Genomic DNA, 17,944 nt, shown 5'->3' with positions numbered 1-17,944 from the left:
AGGAAAAGACATTCCTAAGGACACAATGACACTCCCAGTCCTATCCCATCAGTTCAGACGGGCATAAAAAAGTTTTGACTGACTTGGATGCATCACTGAACAAAATCTAATCTTAAAAGAAAATATATAGAACGAGGAGTGCTAAATAAGTTCACCCCAGTTCATTCCTTGCCATTACAGATATCAGCTGACCCCTGGAATTCTGAGGTACTTCAAAAAGCCTTATTTCAGACTTAAACATTCAAACCTTGCAGTAATGGCTACACTGGGAACCTGAGTGGCAGCAAACAGATTGAGTGTTTCTAGACACAGGCCCCTTATCTTTCCATACATCACCCTTGCATTTTCAATGCTACTTAGCAAAATATTCATAATCTTTCAAAAGCCTAGAATGACAATCCAATAACACTAGAAAACAATTAGGAAAGAAACTAAAGTGTAAAGGCTTTAATCTAACCTCAATATATCCAGTATTTACTTGAAGCAGTGTAATAGATAGGCCAGAAAATACTTTTATGGCTTTCTCCTAGTAGCCCACAACTCCTGCATCTGTGCCTACACCAGACCTCACCTGCAAGGACTGTATTAAAGCAGGAGAGAAGAGCCATAAGAATCTGATGGGCAACTTGCTGACAGTACATGACCCAAATTGCACAAATTGATAAAACTTTTGGGCTAACTTTCAAAATGCATGTTCAAGGACAAGCCATGCACATTGTTCTTGCCTAAGACAGGTATTTCAGCTACCAACCACACAGATTAAGCAAGAAGAAAACACTTCATCTACTGGCTTTTTTATTACTCACTCACTGGTGTGTATTTTAAATGAACTCCTATTACTAAAATGGATTCCTTTATGTGGTGAAATAATATGAACAATAACACACAAGTTTCTCTGCTAGAATATCTGCCTCTAGTGCAGCCATTAGAGTGCTCAAATTGGCAATAGACACAGTGCTCATTTTCCAGTGGCATCCCACCCCCGCCCTGAATTCACTAAGAAAAATTGTATTTCTCTAGGGGAAAAAAAAGACCCTGTCAGAACCAATATCACAACTTAGCAATTCCCCATCCAACCGGGAATCTTTTCAACTGAATGAGGATTTCAGATCAAGCCATTAAGTTGCAAAGGCTCAGAACAGAGAGCTTCCCAGTGCCATGTTCCAAGCAGTGTGACCATCATGCAATTTGTAATGCAGTGCAATAGGCCAGTTCTGCTTCCCAAACCACTCTCAGACTTGTTCCCATGCACAGCAGCACTCATCCCCAAGCATTTTAATGAAAAACCAACTATTTCTGATGGAAAAGATATGCACTGTTTTGTGGCTGATATTCACAGGACTTCTCATGTTATTCTGTGCCTCACTCCTTGCCTCTAAGCCATTCATTGCAGATGACTCTGCTGCTGGGAAAAGCGCACCTTTGGAAATGCAAGGCTGGAAAACCCTGGAGTTCCATGGAAAGCATTTTTCTGTTGGCATAGTAGCAGGGCTCCAGCAAGCATGACCACTGGGCATCACCTTTCCCAGGCCCCTCTAGATGTATTTTAGGAGCTTACCCTGGTGTGAAACAGCCAGGATACTTCAAGGACAAGTTCAAAAAGAACAAGAGCAAAAATAAAACCCCTTATGCAAGGGCTCAAATGAGAAAATCCATTTTTCATTGGAGCACATTAGCATAATCACAAGACCTTTCTTTTGTTAGACAGAAAATTCTTCTGTTGATCACAGAGAGAAACTCATGGCAGGCTCAGAAGAGTCTAACTCAGACTTATAAATTCCAAGTCCCTGGGAAATAACACAGACTTTAATATTATCACTGCCTCTCTCCAGCAAAATGCAAATTACGTTGTGAAAAAGAATACAAACCCCTTCCCTTCTCTGAAAAACCAACAAACCTGACAATTTCTCAGCTTTTCTGTGCCTCAGCTTTTTTTCTTTAGTTTACTGTCCTCTGTTGCTGAGGTTTGGAGGAACCACTGGGGTCATGGAGTACAAACACAGCTGATGTTTGTCAGCCAAAACTTAGATTACACCTAAAACTCCCAGTAGAATATATGCTGTAACACATCACAAAGCTGTTCCATGCCAAGCTTCTTGGTTCTCCCTTTTCCTTGCTTCAAGTGGAGAAGGAAGGAACTGAAGCAATTATCGTTCAAAAAGCATTAGAGCATCTTTTTAGGCAGAAAGATCCAGACAAAACCAGCACCCTTTATTTCTGGTTTCTGTTTGGTGTGCACCTTTCCACAAAGCAACAATGGAGTCCCTATCCCAGAGCTCTCACCATGCATTGAGACAAAACTAAAGATGGAGTTTGCAAAGACACAAACTTCCCACAACTTAACGCAGTTTTTCATTCACCTTGTGTCTATACTTCTGAAATTCAAGTCAGAGCCAAATAGTCAAGGCAAAAGGAAATAATTTGAGCTTTTTTAGTGAGAGTACTGTATTGTTTCTCTGCTATTCTTGCATATCTGCAAAACTTGTTCCAACTGTGTTTTTCCTCCATGAAGACAAGATCTGCTACTCAACAACCTTCCCATTCCAAGGCTGCAGAGAGAAAAGAGTAAATTTGTATAATTCTTCCTTTGCATGAGGATTTCCACAGCAGTGTGAATTTTGTTTAAATTCATTTTCAAAAAAAAATTTCCCTGCTCCTGTAGCCCTGTGTGAGCTCATATCCCAGCATGCAGCAGCTTTACAACAAACTTCTAGAACATATCACCTTTAGTACAATATTCATAGAAGGCTCAAAATCTCTAAGAGGTATGAATGAAAGGCTTTCACATAGTCACAGCCCTGTTCCATTGAACTTGCATCCCTCCCATCATCATCTCATAGCTCAGTTTTAATGAAATACTCCTGCATCTTCTCCAATGGCCTCTGCTTTTATCCAGAGCTTTTCTGGATAAAAATCTCCTCTGTTTCTGGGAGAACAGATATCCCCCTCCTGCCTAACCACTTACATCACTGAGGAAGTCAACCCCTTGATTGCCCCAACACTACATTAGCAGTTAAAAATATATATATTCTACCACTTAGGCTTGCATGCCTGAAAAAGCAGATGATGCCCACTTAAGCAGCTTTCCTACACTCAGATCCCCCAACAATTGCAATACAAATTCCCCACAGAGAATGACTACAAAGACTGAGCTCCTGCAAATATTTACAGCATAATTCAACACGGTTAATGAAGTAACCGTGACACAAACCAGAAAGAATACCAGTTTAATATGTCAGTCCTTACCCACATGAATAGAAATTAATATATACACATAGATACCATCTAAATCATGAAATAACTACAGGCTCTGCATTGCTAAACAGTGCAGCCGTAGCAACACAAAAAAACCTTGAATCTTGAAAGGTAACAACGTTTAACAGTAGAAAAACAGATAAAAAACCCAGTAGAAAAGCTAAATTTCACTTTAGGGGAAAAGTGTGGAAAAGCAGCATAGGTGACCTAATCTATGGTCCAGTTTTTCTTGAGTAGATACAGTGATATGCAAACTACTTCAATACTAGTAGAAATGAAAAAGTGTCTCAGGTTAAATGCCATTGACCAAAAAAAAAAATAAAATACAGCAATTGAAGGATGTGTACTCACATGAAGGGTATACAAGTATGATAATAGTACCCATCTCTTAATTTCCAATAATCAGATTTACACTTTTTACACATTGCCTGAGAGATAAGTGCCTAGTACTGAGTGCTTATCAGTGCACACATTAGCAATTTCAAGCAGTTTTGCTCAGGAAAAACAAGATTTCTGAGCTGCAGTCATCTCATTTTTACAAGCATCTGCTATCTTTATTGCTTTAGGATTTAACATTCAAAAGGGTATATACAGCATCTACTGATGTAAAAGACTTTCTTCCTCACAGGAAAATCCTTTAAAAATATGCTTCTGTGTTCACATGCTTGCATTTCAGTTGTATTATGGAAACTGACAGAAATTAACCTAAAAACTTATATTCTACTCTCATGACTTCATAAAAGTCACACTTCGATCTACTACTCCTACCCCTGCTTAAAAGAAAAACCAACACAAAAAACAAAGAAAACCTGAATTACATACAATGTGTGAAGTCAATGATATTCATTCCCTAATTAGATATTCTTTTCCCATTACCCAAAAAACTGGTATTTGATGCAATGGAAGTGTGCACAACACATTATTAATCACTGTCAACAATGTGAAAGGTTGCAAAGATAACTACTCATCGGTGGAGAATCTGGGCACGCAGCCAGAAAGGAAAAAAGCCACACACATGGGTATCATGGATATTAAGTTATCATCAGTGGGCAGGAATAGTTCTTGGCTTCCAAAGTTCAGCACTCAAACGTCTCACATGCTGCCTGGGTCTGCCTCACAAAGGCCTTGATTTCAGAGGGTTTGAGTGCATGATGCTCTCTGGGAGCAGGCAGGGCACTGCCACATGTGCTGACTGACAACGTGCTTGGACTGCAGACACTCGAGTTAAGATATTGGAGCCCAAAACTCAATTTTGAACCACTTGCTCAAGTGCACAGTCACATTTTCCACTCAGACATTAAGGATGAAATGAACCTATTAAACAGTCACCAATTTGTTTTATGGTATTTTTGACATTATCTGCCAAGGAGACAACACTACATTAACAAATAAAAACAAACAATCCTTATCAAGCCATTAAGCATGAATCAAGACTGAATGCTTTCATTATTTAGAGGCTGTAAAAAAATTCTAAATTGAAATCCACTTTCTAGTTTAATAGGAATGGAAAATAACTCATAACATAAAAAGCACTCTAGATTACTAATCTTAATTGGCAACAAAAGATTATCACTGAAGTTCATCATAGCAATTGACTTGCAATAGAATAATTTCAGAAGCAAATTAGCCATTCCAAACTCCCAGATGAATTTGGTCACAATAACTGGACACCCCTTAAGTTGGCTAAAAACACGTGCAAGCTTTAAGGAAACATAATCAGCCCCTGTTGTACCCTCTGAGGACCAGAGGTATTTAATCCTAAATCCTTCTGCACTTGACAGTGACCAGCTTTACCAGTGACGATCCATCACCCTGTGGCAGAGGAAATGACAGGGAGGAGAGGACAGCAGTCACTGCCTCATCATCTTCAAAAACACGTACACCTGATGTAGATTAGCCAAAGTTCTGAGCTGTCCTTGCTCCCCAGGAGCACAAGGCAGCAGCACAGAGGGATCACCTCCATTTCCACACACACCTCTGGCTCTGTGGGACACTTCTCTCAGCCCAGTCCCTCTTTTCAGGGCAAACCACAACTCCGTACAGACAGGAATTGTCTGCACCTCAACACACACATGAAAAGCCACTACAGAACAGTAAAAAAAAAAAAAGCTACTATGTATGGAGCAGTAGAGTCATTTACAGACTGCAGAGTATTGGGGTTTTGTTGTGGTTTGCAAGAGGTATTTTTTGTTTGTTTAGGGGGTTTTGCTATTGTTTAGAAATAAGGACAATTCAAATTTGAAGCAGATTTCCTCATATGAGGTGAATGCTTGCATCATACTTGCCTCCCATGTGTCTTGTATTCTTTCCTGCAAGACTCAAAGAAGTATTTTTTATCATTTATAAAGATTATCCATTTCCAACTTCTGTTGGAGCAGCAAAAACCCTAAATAAAAAACAAAACCAGTACTGCAAGAACAAGCCAGTTCTCCTCCAGCTTCCCATCCTTCATCACTCTTCTATTCTCCCACAGATCAGCCAAAGACCTTGGAGCTACACTGCCTAAAAGCCACACAAGGCCATGGTAACAGCTGGACTAATTTGAAGATTATGCCCAAATCCAAAAGGGGAAAAAAAACCAAACAACACAAACAAAAATTAGCTTAATCCAAGAGGAATCCAATAGTGGGAGCTGTGCATCTCACATATTCTCATCTGCATGGGGCAGCACTGAAGGGGTCACCCAAACAAGTTAGCCCATGAAATGTGAAGCTGGAGCAGCAGGACAGTGGCAGACAGATCAGCCCAACCCATGTGAGGCACTCAGACTGTGAAGGGTTCTTTTGGCTGAACTTTTCAGTAAAGCTCCAGAGATGCTTCTCACTATTGGAACCTCCCAGGCTGGGCCAATTATCACCACCCAGCTGCAGCACTTCCCTACCCAGATTGTGCCAGAACAACCTAGAGAACCAGGGAGGAAGGATCTTCTTTCATACCTCAGCACCTCACACACTCCCCTCCTGAACCACAGAGCTCCACCACTCCTGCTATTATTTAAAACTGCAAACTAACATTGTTCTCTGTAGGACTGAGGGGCCTTTTGGGGTCTGTTTGGCCAGCTTGGGAGCCCAGCTCCAATGACAAGGACAAAAGCAAAAGGCAGAAGGTGCTCTTCTTCTCACTGTCCCCCAACTCCATTGTGGATCAACACCTCCAGGGAAAAGAGTGTTTAGTCAAGCATCTTAAAGGAAAAGGAGTTTGAAGACAGGCTACTCCTTTTGCCAAGCCTGAGCTCCAGCAGTCAGCATATTAATCAAAATGATGCCAGTTTGGAAGGCAAATTAAAGAGACAACAATCAAGGAGGTAATGGTGTCCAGGAGGAAAAGAGGTTGTCAGACACGTGGCAGGAGATTTAATGGGATACAACTGATAGAAAGGGCAAGGGGAGGGAGGGCAAGACCACCACCAGGGCTCTGGGGGGAGAGGGGAGAATGGAACAAGCCATGTGACACAAACAAACTACTCAGTTTGCAATATAAAAACTACTCAGAGCAGAAATCCCAATCACCCAGTGCAAAGTAACGGCTAAAGAAAGAACTTGGTGTAAAACAACACTCCTCTATGAAGAGATATGATCTATGATTGGAAAAATCCAACATCTACAAGCCAAAAATATATTGCCTACAGATAAAGATAGGTGAATACAAAAGACTTAAAATATTGTGTTTATGCCATTATTGATCACTATGTATGTCACAAAATCTGGGTTTCCTGCTAATGCCATTCTGTACATGTCTTTCTCATTGTGATTCTGTCACTGCATTAGACACGTGGACTTCACACTCAGCCACTGCAAACACAGTGCATGACACTAGACCACCCACCCTCAATTCCAAGTCCCAGGCTCTTAGGAAAGCAATCATCTGCCTATCTATCCAGAAAGGCCCTTGCCTGTACATGCTTCCATCTATTTTGACATTTTGATGTGCTGTGCTTCAGGTTACTCCATAGTTTACACAAGGTGAAAAATCTCCCCCACACTCACCTTTTATCCTCTGCCAGCTGGTCTATTATGCCATGTCATCTGAGTTTTAAAAGGATGCACCCATGTATTTATTTTCCCCACCTGATAAATATTTATGAATATTTTATCCCAGCCCTGACACATACACACTATAGCTAATCTTCCTTTTATTTAGGCAAGCATCTTAAAGGAAAAGGAGTTTGAAGACAGGCTACTCCTATTGCCAAGCCTGAGCTCCAGCAGTCAGCGTATTAATAAAAATGATACCAGTTTGGAAGGCAAATTAAAGAGACAACAACAACAACCCAGCACATAAGATTAATGAGCTTCACATCAATAGAGTGCAGTATTTAAAACTTGCAAAAATTAAATCTTGAAATAAAGATCTCTTCTGGTGTTTGTGGTGGTCTTCTCATTCACAGAATGTGAGCTATCAGCCTAAATAACATTAAACATTATGCAATTAAAAGATGGCTGATGCAACTTTCATTCATTTCTAATATGTTATGTTGATTTTGATCAAGACTGATATGGGAAGGGCACACTTCCAATACCTGAATTAGCACCATCTAGTTTTTGTTTGATCAGTTTAACATTCATATTATGAACCAATGGAGCAATAATAGAACAACTGAGGTCCAGTTAACGCTCATACAACAAACCAACTTTCCTTACCCTAAGCCTTATAACTCTGTGATTTCTCCAGTTTCTAACCACTATCATTCCTACTGTGTTCACAAGATTTACTTTAAAAATGTGAGTATCGTAGTACTAAATTGACGACATGTTAAAAATTCATTGCCTTGTTTGACACGATACAGCAAACATCAATGAAGAAAACAAGGCATCTGAATTAGGAGACTTCGGAGAGAGACCGTGAAATAACACAGGCAATTCCATCTGCCTTGTTACATTTTTGGAGCAGTCATATTGGATGTATGCTGCTTATCCAAAACAAATCCTCCAAGTTGCTGAGGATCTGATAGTCACTGCTGTCATCACAACAAAGAACTGAAAGACTTTAGAAAATAAACTGCAAGCTAAATGCTTGCAGCATGTAGAATTCTCATTTTCCACCTATAAGTGGAAAGTTTTTCATAATAAGCCTACCTTGTCTCTATTGATTTCTCAATTGTTATCTGATGTCAGAAGCTACTCTCTTGCCCCTCAGCTCCCTTGAATACAACTCCTTTTTTTAGTGCAGAATACTTGAAAAACAGCTACACAAGTCTGAGTACATATTTATTACCATCAATGTGCGATAGCCTCAAGAGACAACCACGCATCATTATCTGTTAGCAAGAAAAGGAATCAGTCTTCAATACCAGGCTATTTTTTCCCTAATGCTGCAAGGACAAGCTCATTTGTAAGCCAGATCATTTCTTCCTAAAAGATGAATGACAGTCTTCTGCAAAAAAGGGATTTTTATAATTCTACCACAAAAAAAGGCAAGATTTTTTTTCACTCTATCACTAAATCATGTCCACTCTCTCGCTGCCTTTTACTCCCATGGGAATGCTGCAGGAGTCTCTGAGTCTCCCATCAGAAGCTGCAGCAGACTCCTGAGCAGTTTGGGAAAGGCTGAGGTATCTGCACGGGCTCCATCTCCCCCAAATGCTGTGCACAGAGACCGTGGGTCACTGTCACATCCCTCCTCTGGGTTATCCAAAGGGCAAAAACAGAGGGCACTGACTGGCAAAAGGGTTTGTGCAAGAAAAGACAAGAAACTCAGATGTATTATCCCTTCCAGTCTTCCTCTGCACAGGGAAATTGTAACTTGATCTATAAAACAATAATAAGGTTCTGCATTACAAAGGGAATTCAGCTTGGAGAATAAGTTCACATCACCCAGCAGCCTCCTACCAGCTATTTTAGAGTTAAACCAACATGACCTTCAACAACTTTTGAAGAAAAGATCCATTTTCATCTGTAACATACCTGTTTTCCTGCCAAGTTCTGTTACGTTTTAAGTATTCCTCTTAACAGTGCTTTGAAAGCAACACACGAACATGAATAGAAACAGACATACGATGCTTTTCAAGCAGGAATATTTAAGAAATACACATCTGTAACACCAAGAATTTCTTCACCTGCACTGCACCAGCAAATATGCTTATGAAGTTATATGCTTAAAGTTGTCTGTTGTACTGGATCTGCACCTTAACAGAGAAACCTAATTTCTCTGTTAAAGAATAGACTAGAGCTTTGCTGCTACTGGAAGATGTCACTAATATTTGCTTCTTAAAGTTATGAATTACTGCAGTGTGCAAGCATAAATAAATCTACACCCCATCTGTCAGACTAGACTATAATCAACCAGAAAAACCCCTAACACCAAGTGCCTAAAAATAAATACTGACAAATGCATGTCTGCCTATCCCTAATGCCTCCCCTTCTGGAAGACTCTTGAGTCTGGAAGACTTCAAGATTTGTAATACACCCTAAAATTAGTACAGAAGTCTGAATTATCACAGAGACTATTTCCTGTACACTCCTTCGTCCTTTTCCCCATTGCCTTTCCTACCACTCCCTTCGCCAGGAATATCACAATAGATAGCAGACCTCAGGGATATCAAATTTGCTCCCAGGCACAGACATAACGAGAGGCAATGTCTGACTGCTCCATCTGACTTTCCCAGCCATTTAGGTTTTGAAGTATTTTATCCCATGGCCCACACATTATTCCAAGTGACAATTACTTCAAAGCCAGAGGGTAGCCATTTGCATAATAATAAACATTTTCTAAGGAGGTGTGCAGGAAACTACACGCTAATAAGTTAGAATGTATATTATCTGAAAGTCACACTTGCTTTACAAAAATAATTAAAAACACAACCTCTGCTGTTTACCTTCTTGTACCTTTTATGCAACAGAGACACCTGTCCTATTAAATGCACAGGACATAGAAGTAATTTTTGCAACACTTATTGCCACCTGGGAGTCTATGTACAAATCAAACGGGATGGGACTGCTGAGGAATGCATCTCAGTTTCCTAAAACCTCTAATTTTAATGATTCCCACAACACTGAGGCATGTGACACAATAGTAATTTCCACTGGACTTTTCCCACGTGCAAGGGCTGGAAAGTGGGCTGGCTCCTGAAGCAGTGCATCAGGTGAAATGCATCCTGTGGCACAGAAAACTTGGTTTGCAACATCTTAATCACAGAAAGAATGAGGGAAATGCAGCAGCTTCTGCTAAACCACTGTAAAAGAAGGGAATGACAAAGTGAATTTCACAGCTGCAGAAGCATCTCCAGAATACTCTGGTATTTGGAGTAAATTTTCTTACAATCTAACTAATAACAGAAGAATTTTTTTACTGAGCAGAGAGGTCTCTTCAACATCCTACAACCCTTTTTAATATCAGAAGTTCACTTGTTTCAAATAAAGTTTTCTTATACTCCAAAGAATACACACTATACTACATAGCACTCACCTGTATTTACTGCTTAAGCCTTTTGGTTTCATTATCTTTGAAATTAGATTGATGAAGCCATTAGGATCTTAACTATAAAATCTTCCTTTATACCACAGGATGTGGAAAACTGGAGTAAGAGGCTCACTAATGCACTGAGCCACAGCATCATGTCCAGCTTTCACTCCTTAGCCCCCACTCACAAGGGCCCCAGACAAGGCACCCCAAAGCCAGATAGAGGAGACAGAATAGATAATCCACCCCAGACTGGAGATTTTCCACAGCATCAGGACGTCTGGCTAAACTGTGAAATATCCCAGCTAATTTATGACCATTAATACTCATAGTAATCCAAAGTAAGAACAATAATCATACACCATGCCTTAGGGTTTGAAAGCCTGTTGTCTGCAGCAGCAGCTGGATTTCTTCCCGACACACAAGGCAAGCAGCTGATGCATCATCGTGTTGCTGGGTTTCTGTCCAGCTCTGAAAGATCAGCTATTGATCAGTGCCACTGGCACTACAGCACATACTGCTGTAGGATTTGAATGAGCAGGTCACACCAGTGCAGTCTTAATCTACCATCAGAGAAGAGGGGGGAAAAAAGCCAGTTTAAAACGACATGCTGTGTAGGTACACACAAATGCAAGCAGGGAACTTCTTCCAGGCATGAGCAGAGTCAGGGGTGCCATATAAACTCCTTATCAGCACTGATCCTCACTTCTTTCACACTGGAAATAACCAACTGCTCCAAATTTTTCATGACAATTTCAGCAAACAGAAATAATCTGACTGATTTTGTACTGTTCTACTAACAGCACCTGCACTTATCTGCTGTGTAATCTGCCTGCCATGCAAGCATTTTCAGAGGCACACACGCTAGAACTTTGCAATAAACCCCCAAGAACAATTGTTCTGCTTTTTGCTCATGTGGAGGAATGAGAATATCAGGCACCCCCAATCATACTGTAAAGCAGTCCCATCCTTTTTGGTTGAGACAGAGACCCAGAACTCTGTATCCTGCTCAAGGAGTGCCATCAGCAAATTTGCAAAGGGCGTCACAGATGTTTTCCACAGAGATTTCCAGAGTCCTACCTTGTAGAATAATGCCTCATTCACATTTCTCCCATCACTTCAGAGCCACAGCATCAGCAGCAGTTGTTTATGCATCTCATCAGCTCCTTGCTCTCATCTCCTGATCACCTTCATTCCCTCCCTCACAAAGAGGCTTTAAGCACAGTTCATGAGGAAAGCCATGATTGTCCTGCATGGCTTAAGCCACCTGCTTGCCCATGGGTATTTCTTCCACATTCCTGGAACTTCAGCTGAAACTCCTTGCTCAGGTTATTTCTGAGATAATGAACTTCACTTGGTATGAGGAAGAGAAAAGCACATGTACCTGTGCCACATGTAGTTTACTCACTGTACAAAACATGTAAAGCTCAAAAATGTGGCCAAGCCTAAGACCCCAAGAAATCACACAGGAGCTTTTTTCACCGTACAGTAACACAGACATGGGGAAAGGTCAGGGCAAAGAGACAAAAGACTGACAGAATTACATGAGTCAGTTCTAGGGGAGACTGTGCCAGAGTCCTCAGGCACATGAAGCCCACCACTTGAGTCCAATGTTTGATTGGCTGACATCACCAAAGATCCTTTGTATCACATCCTAGCAAACTTACACAAGTTGGAGAAAAATCACCCTTAAATCTTAAAGTTCACAAATTCTTTTAACAAGACAAACACTACAAGAGACATCAGCTGAATAAGCAAGATCCTTTGTTTATATTATATAAACATTTCTGACAATATGGAAAATTTCTTCATGACCAGGGTGTGACTGGGAGAGGGCTGGCAATACCAAATCACACTTCCATGACTCTCATTAAAACCATTGTAGAAAGAAGTTCCAGATAAAATAGAAGAACGAAATACCTTGTAGCGACCATCAAGGTGAAAATCTGCCTCACTAAAACAAACACAACTACCTGTTTCTTTGAGCCAATTTCTCAGTGAAGAGTGGTTTAAAATTATTACAGACAACACACTCACAAATAGGGTTACAGAATCATCTTTTAGAGCAGGAAACTTATGACCTAGAAGCAGAAGCCAAGTCCAGGACACACCACCAAGGCACATCCATGTAACTAAAATATCCCAAATATGATTCTATGATTATAAGGCTTATAGTAAATTTATTAACCATCTTAATTACTCTAATAAAAATATAAAATCCTGCCATGAACTAAAATTCTACAGAGATTATTATGCTTACAGAAGGTTTTAAATATCTGAAAAATGAAGGAGAAGCTGACATTTTCTCAGTTCTCCTGCTCAGTGGATTTTTACTGCATGTGTATTTCCATAAAAACCCAGTTAGTTAAATTATCAAAACACCACAACACAGCTTGCTGTAATTTCATAAGCTAAGTCTTGCTGCAATTTATAAGTGGTTACACTTGAGTGCTTCCACACTGGCTCAGCAGCACAGCACCCAACTGCATTAATGTTTCAGCACAAAATTCTGCTAATAAACACAGTACTCAGTCACCATTACCCTGCTTTAGAGAACACAAGCCCTCAGTATAAGCAGGTCAATACATGTGAGACTACTTATGCTCTTTAAACTGACTTTGATATAAAGGTAGCAGCAGAGCTTCCTCAAACAAATGGGAAGTTTATCAATAATAAGGCAGGAAAAACACAAACCCAGGAGAAAGCTAAAGCATATGGCTTCAGTCATGGGTATCACAACGACTGCTCCAACAAAAACAAGTCGAGAGAAAAAGACACCCCCTGAAAACAGTGTTAGTCTGCTTGTAACACTGTAAAACTGCAGCTCACACATTCTTCATTCAAAATAAAAATAATTCAATGAAAAAAAGAGCTGAGAGTGTTTACTATCAAGTAGCAAAAGGGGAAAAAAGTACTAGAAGACCACCATCAGTTTGGCTTTACAAGTCCAGCACCAGATGCACTCTGCCTCTGTGGCAGCATGCCCAGAGAGCTTGACCTGATATTTCAAAGTCTAGGGTGACAATTTTTTTACAGTCAAAACCAAAAATGCCCCTTAACCCACACACAAGAGCAATCATAGAAGCCTGTGAGGTGTGCTACTGCCACGCCACTTTCTGTGCTGCTGACAACAAAACACAATCCTTCCTGAAACAGACCAGGACACCAGGCAAGAGCAAATAAATCTCTAATAAAAAATTAAAATCACAACTCAGGCAGAGACAATTGTTTCGTTAGACAAGAGAGCACATCTAAGCATAAAATACACATTTACAGAGATCCTTCCAGAGTCTGAATGCATTTCACAATTCCATTTTACTCATCATTCAGTCAAAAAGGGTTCAGTCAGGCAGAGCAGAAGACACTTCTGTCACTATTGCACATACACATTTCTTTAGGATGTCCCTCTAATTTAGAGCTATGGACCTGAATGAAAAGTCAAGAAGGAGGAGGAATGAAGGATGGAAATCAACTGAAGAAATATTTCAATCATCCAAAGAAAATGCATTTAATCAGAACACAGGGCAGCAGTTTTTACCTTAAATCTCTTCTTCGAAGAAAAAAAAGTAAATGTCTGAATTCACCGCTCATGAGCAACCATCCATTTTATACCAAAACAATCCTCTACATACAAACTTTACAGACAAAAGGTCTGTAGCATCACCTGCATTACTCTTGTATTTAAAGACTCTCTTGCCAAGGTCATATCCTGGCATAAAGCCTGCTCACTACTCACATTAGTATTCACATTGGTAATCCTGCTACCTTCAGATGGCCAGCTTACACGGTTGTTAAACCTGATCAAATTCTTCACTTGTACATTACCAGTTACATGGAATTTAGCTATGTAATTCCACTAGAGCCAACTTAAGATGTGTAGATGGCTGAACTGCTATCCCAAAGATTAATATGAGTCCTCTAAAGTCAGCCTGGGAAGCTGTGATGACTAAAAGAACCTGCTCTGGCTGATGTCAGCACAGTCAGAGGCAGCCCAGTTTTGAGATCTTGAACATCAGCCAACACATAAAAAGCAAAACTCCATCCCTCTAAAAAACAAGCACAAATGCTAAATCTTGTCCTTGCTTAATCAATATAGATACTAAATTGATACTTAAAATACACTTTTTAAAAAGGCAAACAAACAGGAAACTAAGCTTTATTGCTACACCACAAATGCAGACACAGCGTTCTATATCCTACTTGGGAAAGACAAGCCAGCTCCATCATCAAGGAATGTACATAGACAGATTCTTACTGCTCCAGAAACACTAAACAATGGTTGACTTTATGTCCATAAAACATATTGGTGATAAAAAGGATAATGCACTCACCTGGTTAAAAATGAGCTTGGTCTTTTTTCTTCCAGCACAAGTCTCATTTTCAATAACAAAAGTGTCTATTGATAATTAATTTTAATGGCCTTTGATCACAGATACCCTATCAGAAATCTAAGAACTTCAAGCTTAGAAACACTGAAGTCTACATTACTATTCAATTCCATAATAACAACAACTGAGTTGCATCAACATTATCATTATTCCAGACTGATTTTTCCCAGTAAGCAGAAGTCTAAGCAAAGCCCTCATCAGTAACCTTTCTCTGAAAAATTCTATAGGAAATGAAATGCAATACTCTATTAGGACTTGTTTTGCAAACAGAAGTGAGAGAGATCACCCAAGCATGCAGAGTCATTAAAATGGATCTTACATATATCATTATAAATTTAATAATCTCCATGACAGCTAGAGTTCAAGTTAAAATGAATGTCAGCAAAGCATGACCAATTGATGTTATCCCAGCTGCCACTGAGCCTCACTTGGGGTTATATTATACATTCAGAGGCCCCGTGCTACATGTGCACCAAACAGCCAGAGCCAGGAGCAGATGGGAGATGTAGGCTCCCATACATATCAGAAAGGAGGGACAGACATAATTGCATATTAATTTTGGTGCATCAAAACAATTACAGCATGCTTGGGTGTCACAGGTCACAAATGTTTTTCCCATCACACCCCAAATGCAGGATAATGTTGTACACTTCAGAAGGGGGAGGAAAAGTGTTCCAGCAGCCTCCAGAAATTAAGTCAATAGACAGATTTTGTTTCAACCCTTATTGATTCACTTCAGTCCCAAAATGCTTCCTTGAAAAAAGTAGAAGGAAGACCTTGGCAGCTTGTCAGTTAATAGATCATGCTTGCTGCAATTAAGATACATTCAGGAGTTTTATTTTGTTCCCCAAATGCCATTTCTCTTCTAGCAAGCAGCTGCATTTTATCCAATTTCTGAAAGTTTTCCAGGCTGCTTAGATTTCTAATGGGGTGACAGAGAAACCCACTTTGATTCTTCAGCAGACCTGATGAAACTGACACAAACCTCCCTCTCCCCGAAATTAGACAGCGCTGTTGAACAGCAAAATAATACCTGATGGTCAATTTCTTTTTTTCTAACTCAGTTTTCAACTGAAATAAAAATCATGCAGGGGGAAAGGAGCTCCCTGCACAGAGCTGAACATGGCATTTTCTATTCCCCATCAACTCTGAGCAGAGGACGACATCAACGATTTATACAGCAGAAACACACCAAGTTGTCATGGGCTTGACTGGTGCCAACAAAACAGCTTTGGAATCCCAGCTGGTCACAAGCTACAGCTTTGTCTGGGACAAGGACTTCACAATTTAGTGCACCAACCCATTAGGATGGGGCAACTCAGCACCACCCTGACACACAGAGAGCCACAAAGCACTTGAGCAAATTAAGGGCCAACAGCTGACATTAAACATGTTCCACTGTACATCTTGATTCAAGCCAAAATTACATCTGGCAACTACAGCAAAATGCAAACAGTTCCACCAGGACAATGAGGACACTGACAAGTGCACAACATTCTCAAAAATGAAAACACCAAGATAGCATTTTTCTAACCACTCCACTAATGATATCAACAGGAAAAAAGGAGCTAAACTTACAACAAACCAATAATCTGACAAGACTCAGTAAAAGTCAGTATACTTCATTTGCACTGGATGTCTCTTCATCAACAAGCAGCCAGAATTCTAGAGATCTTTCCCTTCTTTCACTCATATCACGATTTCCCCTTCCCTCAGCTCTTTGCTCCATACATTGGAAGAAGAGAAAGACAAACACTTTCCAAAACATATAATCAAGAGATCTACAGCTGGCTGAGCATAGCAAGCAGCAAGTACAAGTGATAAAAGCATTATGTAGAGCTATTCTGACACTTGCAACTCCTTCAGTAATTTAAGCAGAAAGTGTTCCCACCTTTTGTCACTTACCCTTTTTTGATCTTCCAGTCCATGTGTCACAATCTTTCTTTTCTGATGTTGGCTGGATTCAGAGCCAGATTCCATTTCCCTGCTGCAAAGACTCTTCCAGCCTCTTTAAGCTTTCTCTAAAAATCCATAGCATAAACAGCAAAAAACTAAAAATATTTTTTAAAAAGGCGAGACAATTCCTTCAAACCTCATCCATTGTCTTTCATCATTCTTCTGAATTCCCGTTTGCCATCACTGCTCATTATCCTACCAAGCAGCCATTCTGTGAGCCTCTGTGTCCTATAGCAGCTCAGATGAAGGTTTCCATGCAAGTGCCTTACAGAAGGATGACAGAGCTGAATCCAAACCCACTAGTTTGTGCCACATTACTGCTCCATCAGCAGCCTTTTCAGTGCATTCCTGGCACAGATAACTTATATGTCAATAAAGGTGTAAATGTGCATTTAATCCACTGTGTTGATATTATCAGCATCCCTCTCATGGGCCGCCTTCCTCCCATAAATCAATGTAAACACTTCACAGTGATAATTGCTTTTTGCAAATCTAGCAGGTGTTAATTAGGTAAAATCATCCATGCACACTTGTCATCTTCTTCTATGTATTCAAACAAATACCTAGAAGAGGAGGGGGGGGAAAAAAAGCAGTTTTTACCAGTATGAAAGAAAACATAGCTACTGGTGTTCTTTGTCCACCACCAGGAGCCACAAGTCAGAGCTGATACAATAATTACACATTTTGAGCATACTACACTCCTCATCCAAGCTACTCAAAATGCTCTGATGCCTGTTTAGAGTGTTACCTTGCCTTTGCGACTTCTTGCACAAAACCAGCCCAGAATGCCAATACTGTACATCAGAGCTGAACCCACTGCAACAACACTGACTGAAGCCTGCAAGGACCAACTCAAAACTCAGCTCTCCAGGGTTCAGAGTCCCAGACCTAAAGCCAAAGCCTTTATTCTTCTCTGCGGTCTCCTACCCAAGGATCTTTCTCCACAG

General features: G+C 40.2%; 1 protein-coding gene across 1 annotated transcript in view; it reads right to left on the bottom strand.

Moving 5' to 3' along the window:
- NAV2 (neuron navigator 2) overlaps positions 1–17,192 on the bottom strand; it is a 368,440-nt gene extending 351,248 nt beyond the window's left edge. The window contains exon 1 of the mRNA XM_058027192.1: positions 16,947–17,192. Within this exon, the coding sequence (XP_057883175.1) occupies positions 16,947–17,021 (75 nt within the window). The 5' untranslated portion in view covers positions 17,022–17,192. The remainder of the gene's footprint in view (positions 1–16,946) is intronic.
- Between the last annotated feature and the right edge of the window lie 752 nt (positions 17,193–17,944).

This window comes from Melospiza georgiana, chromosome 6, assembly GCF_028018845.1.
Source record: "Melospiza georgiana isolate bMelGeo1 chromosome 6, bMelGeo1.pri, whole genome shotgun sequence".
Classification (NCBI taxonomy): domain Eukaryota; kingdom Metazoa; phylum Chordata; class Aves; order Passeriformes; family Passerellidae; genus Melospiza; species Melospiza georgiana.
Note: the sequence above shows the minus strand (reverse complement) of the source record. Positions and strands in the feature narration are given on the sequence as shown.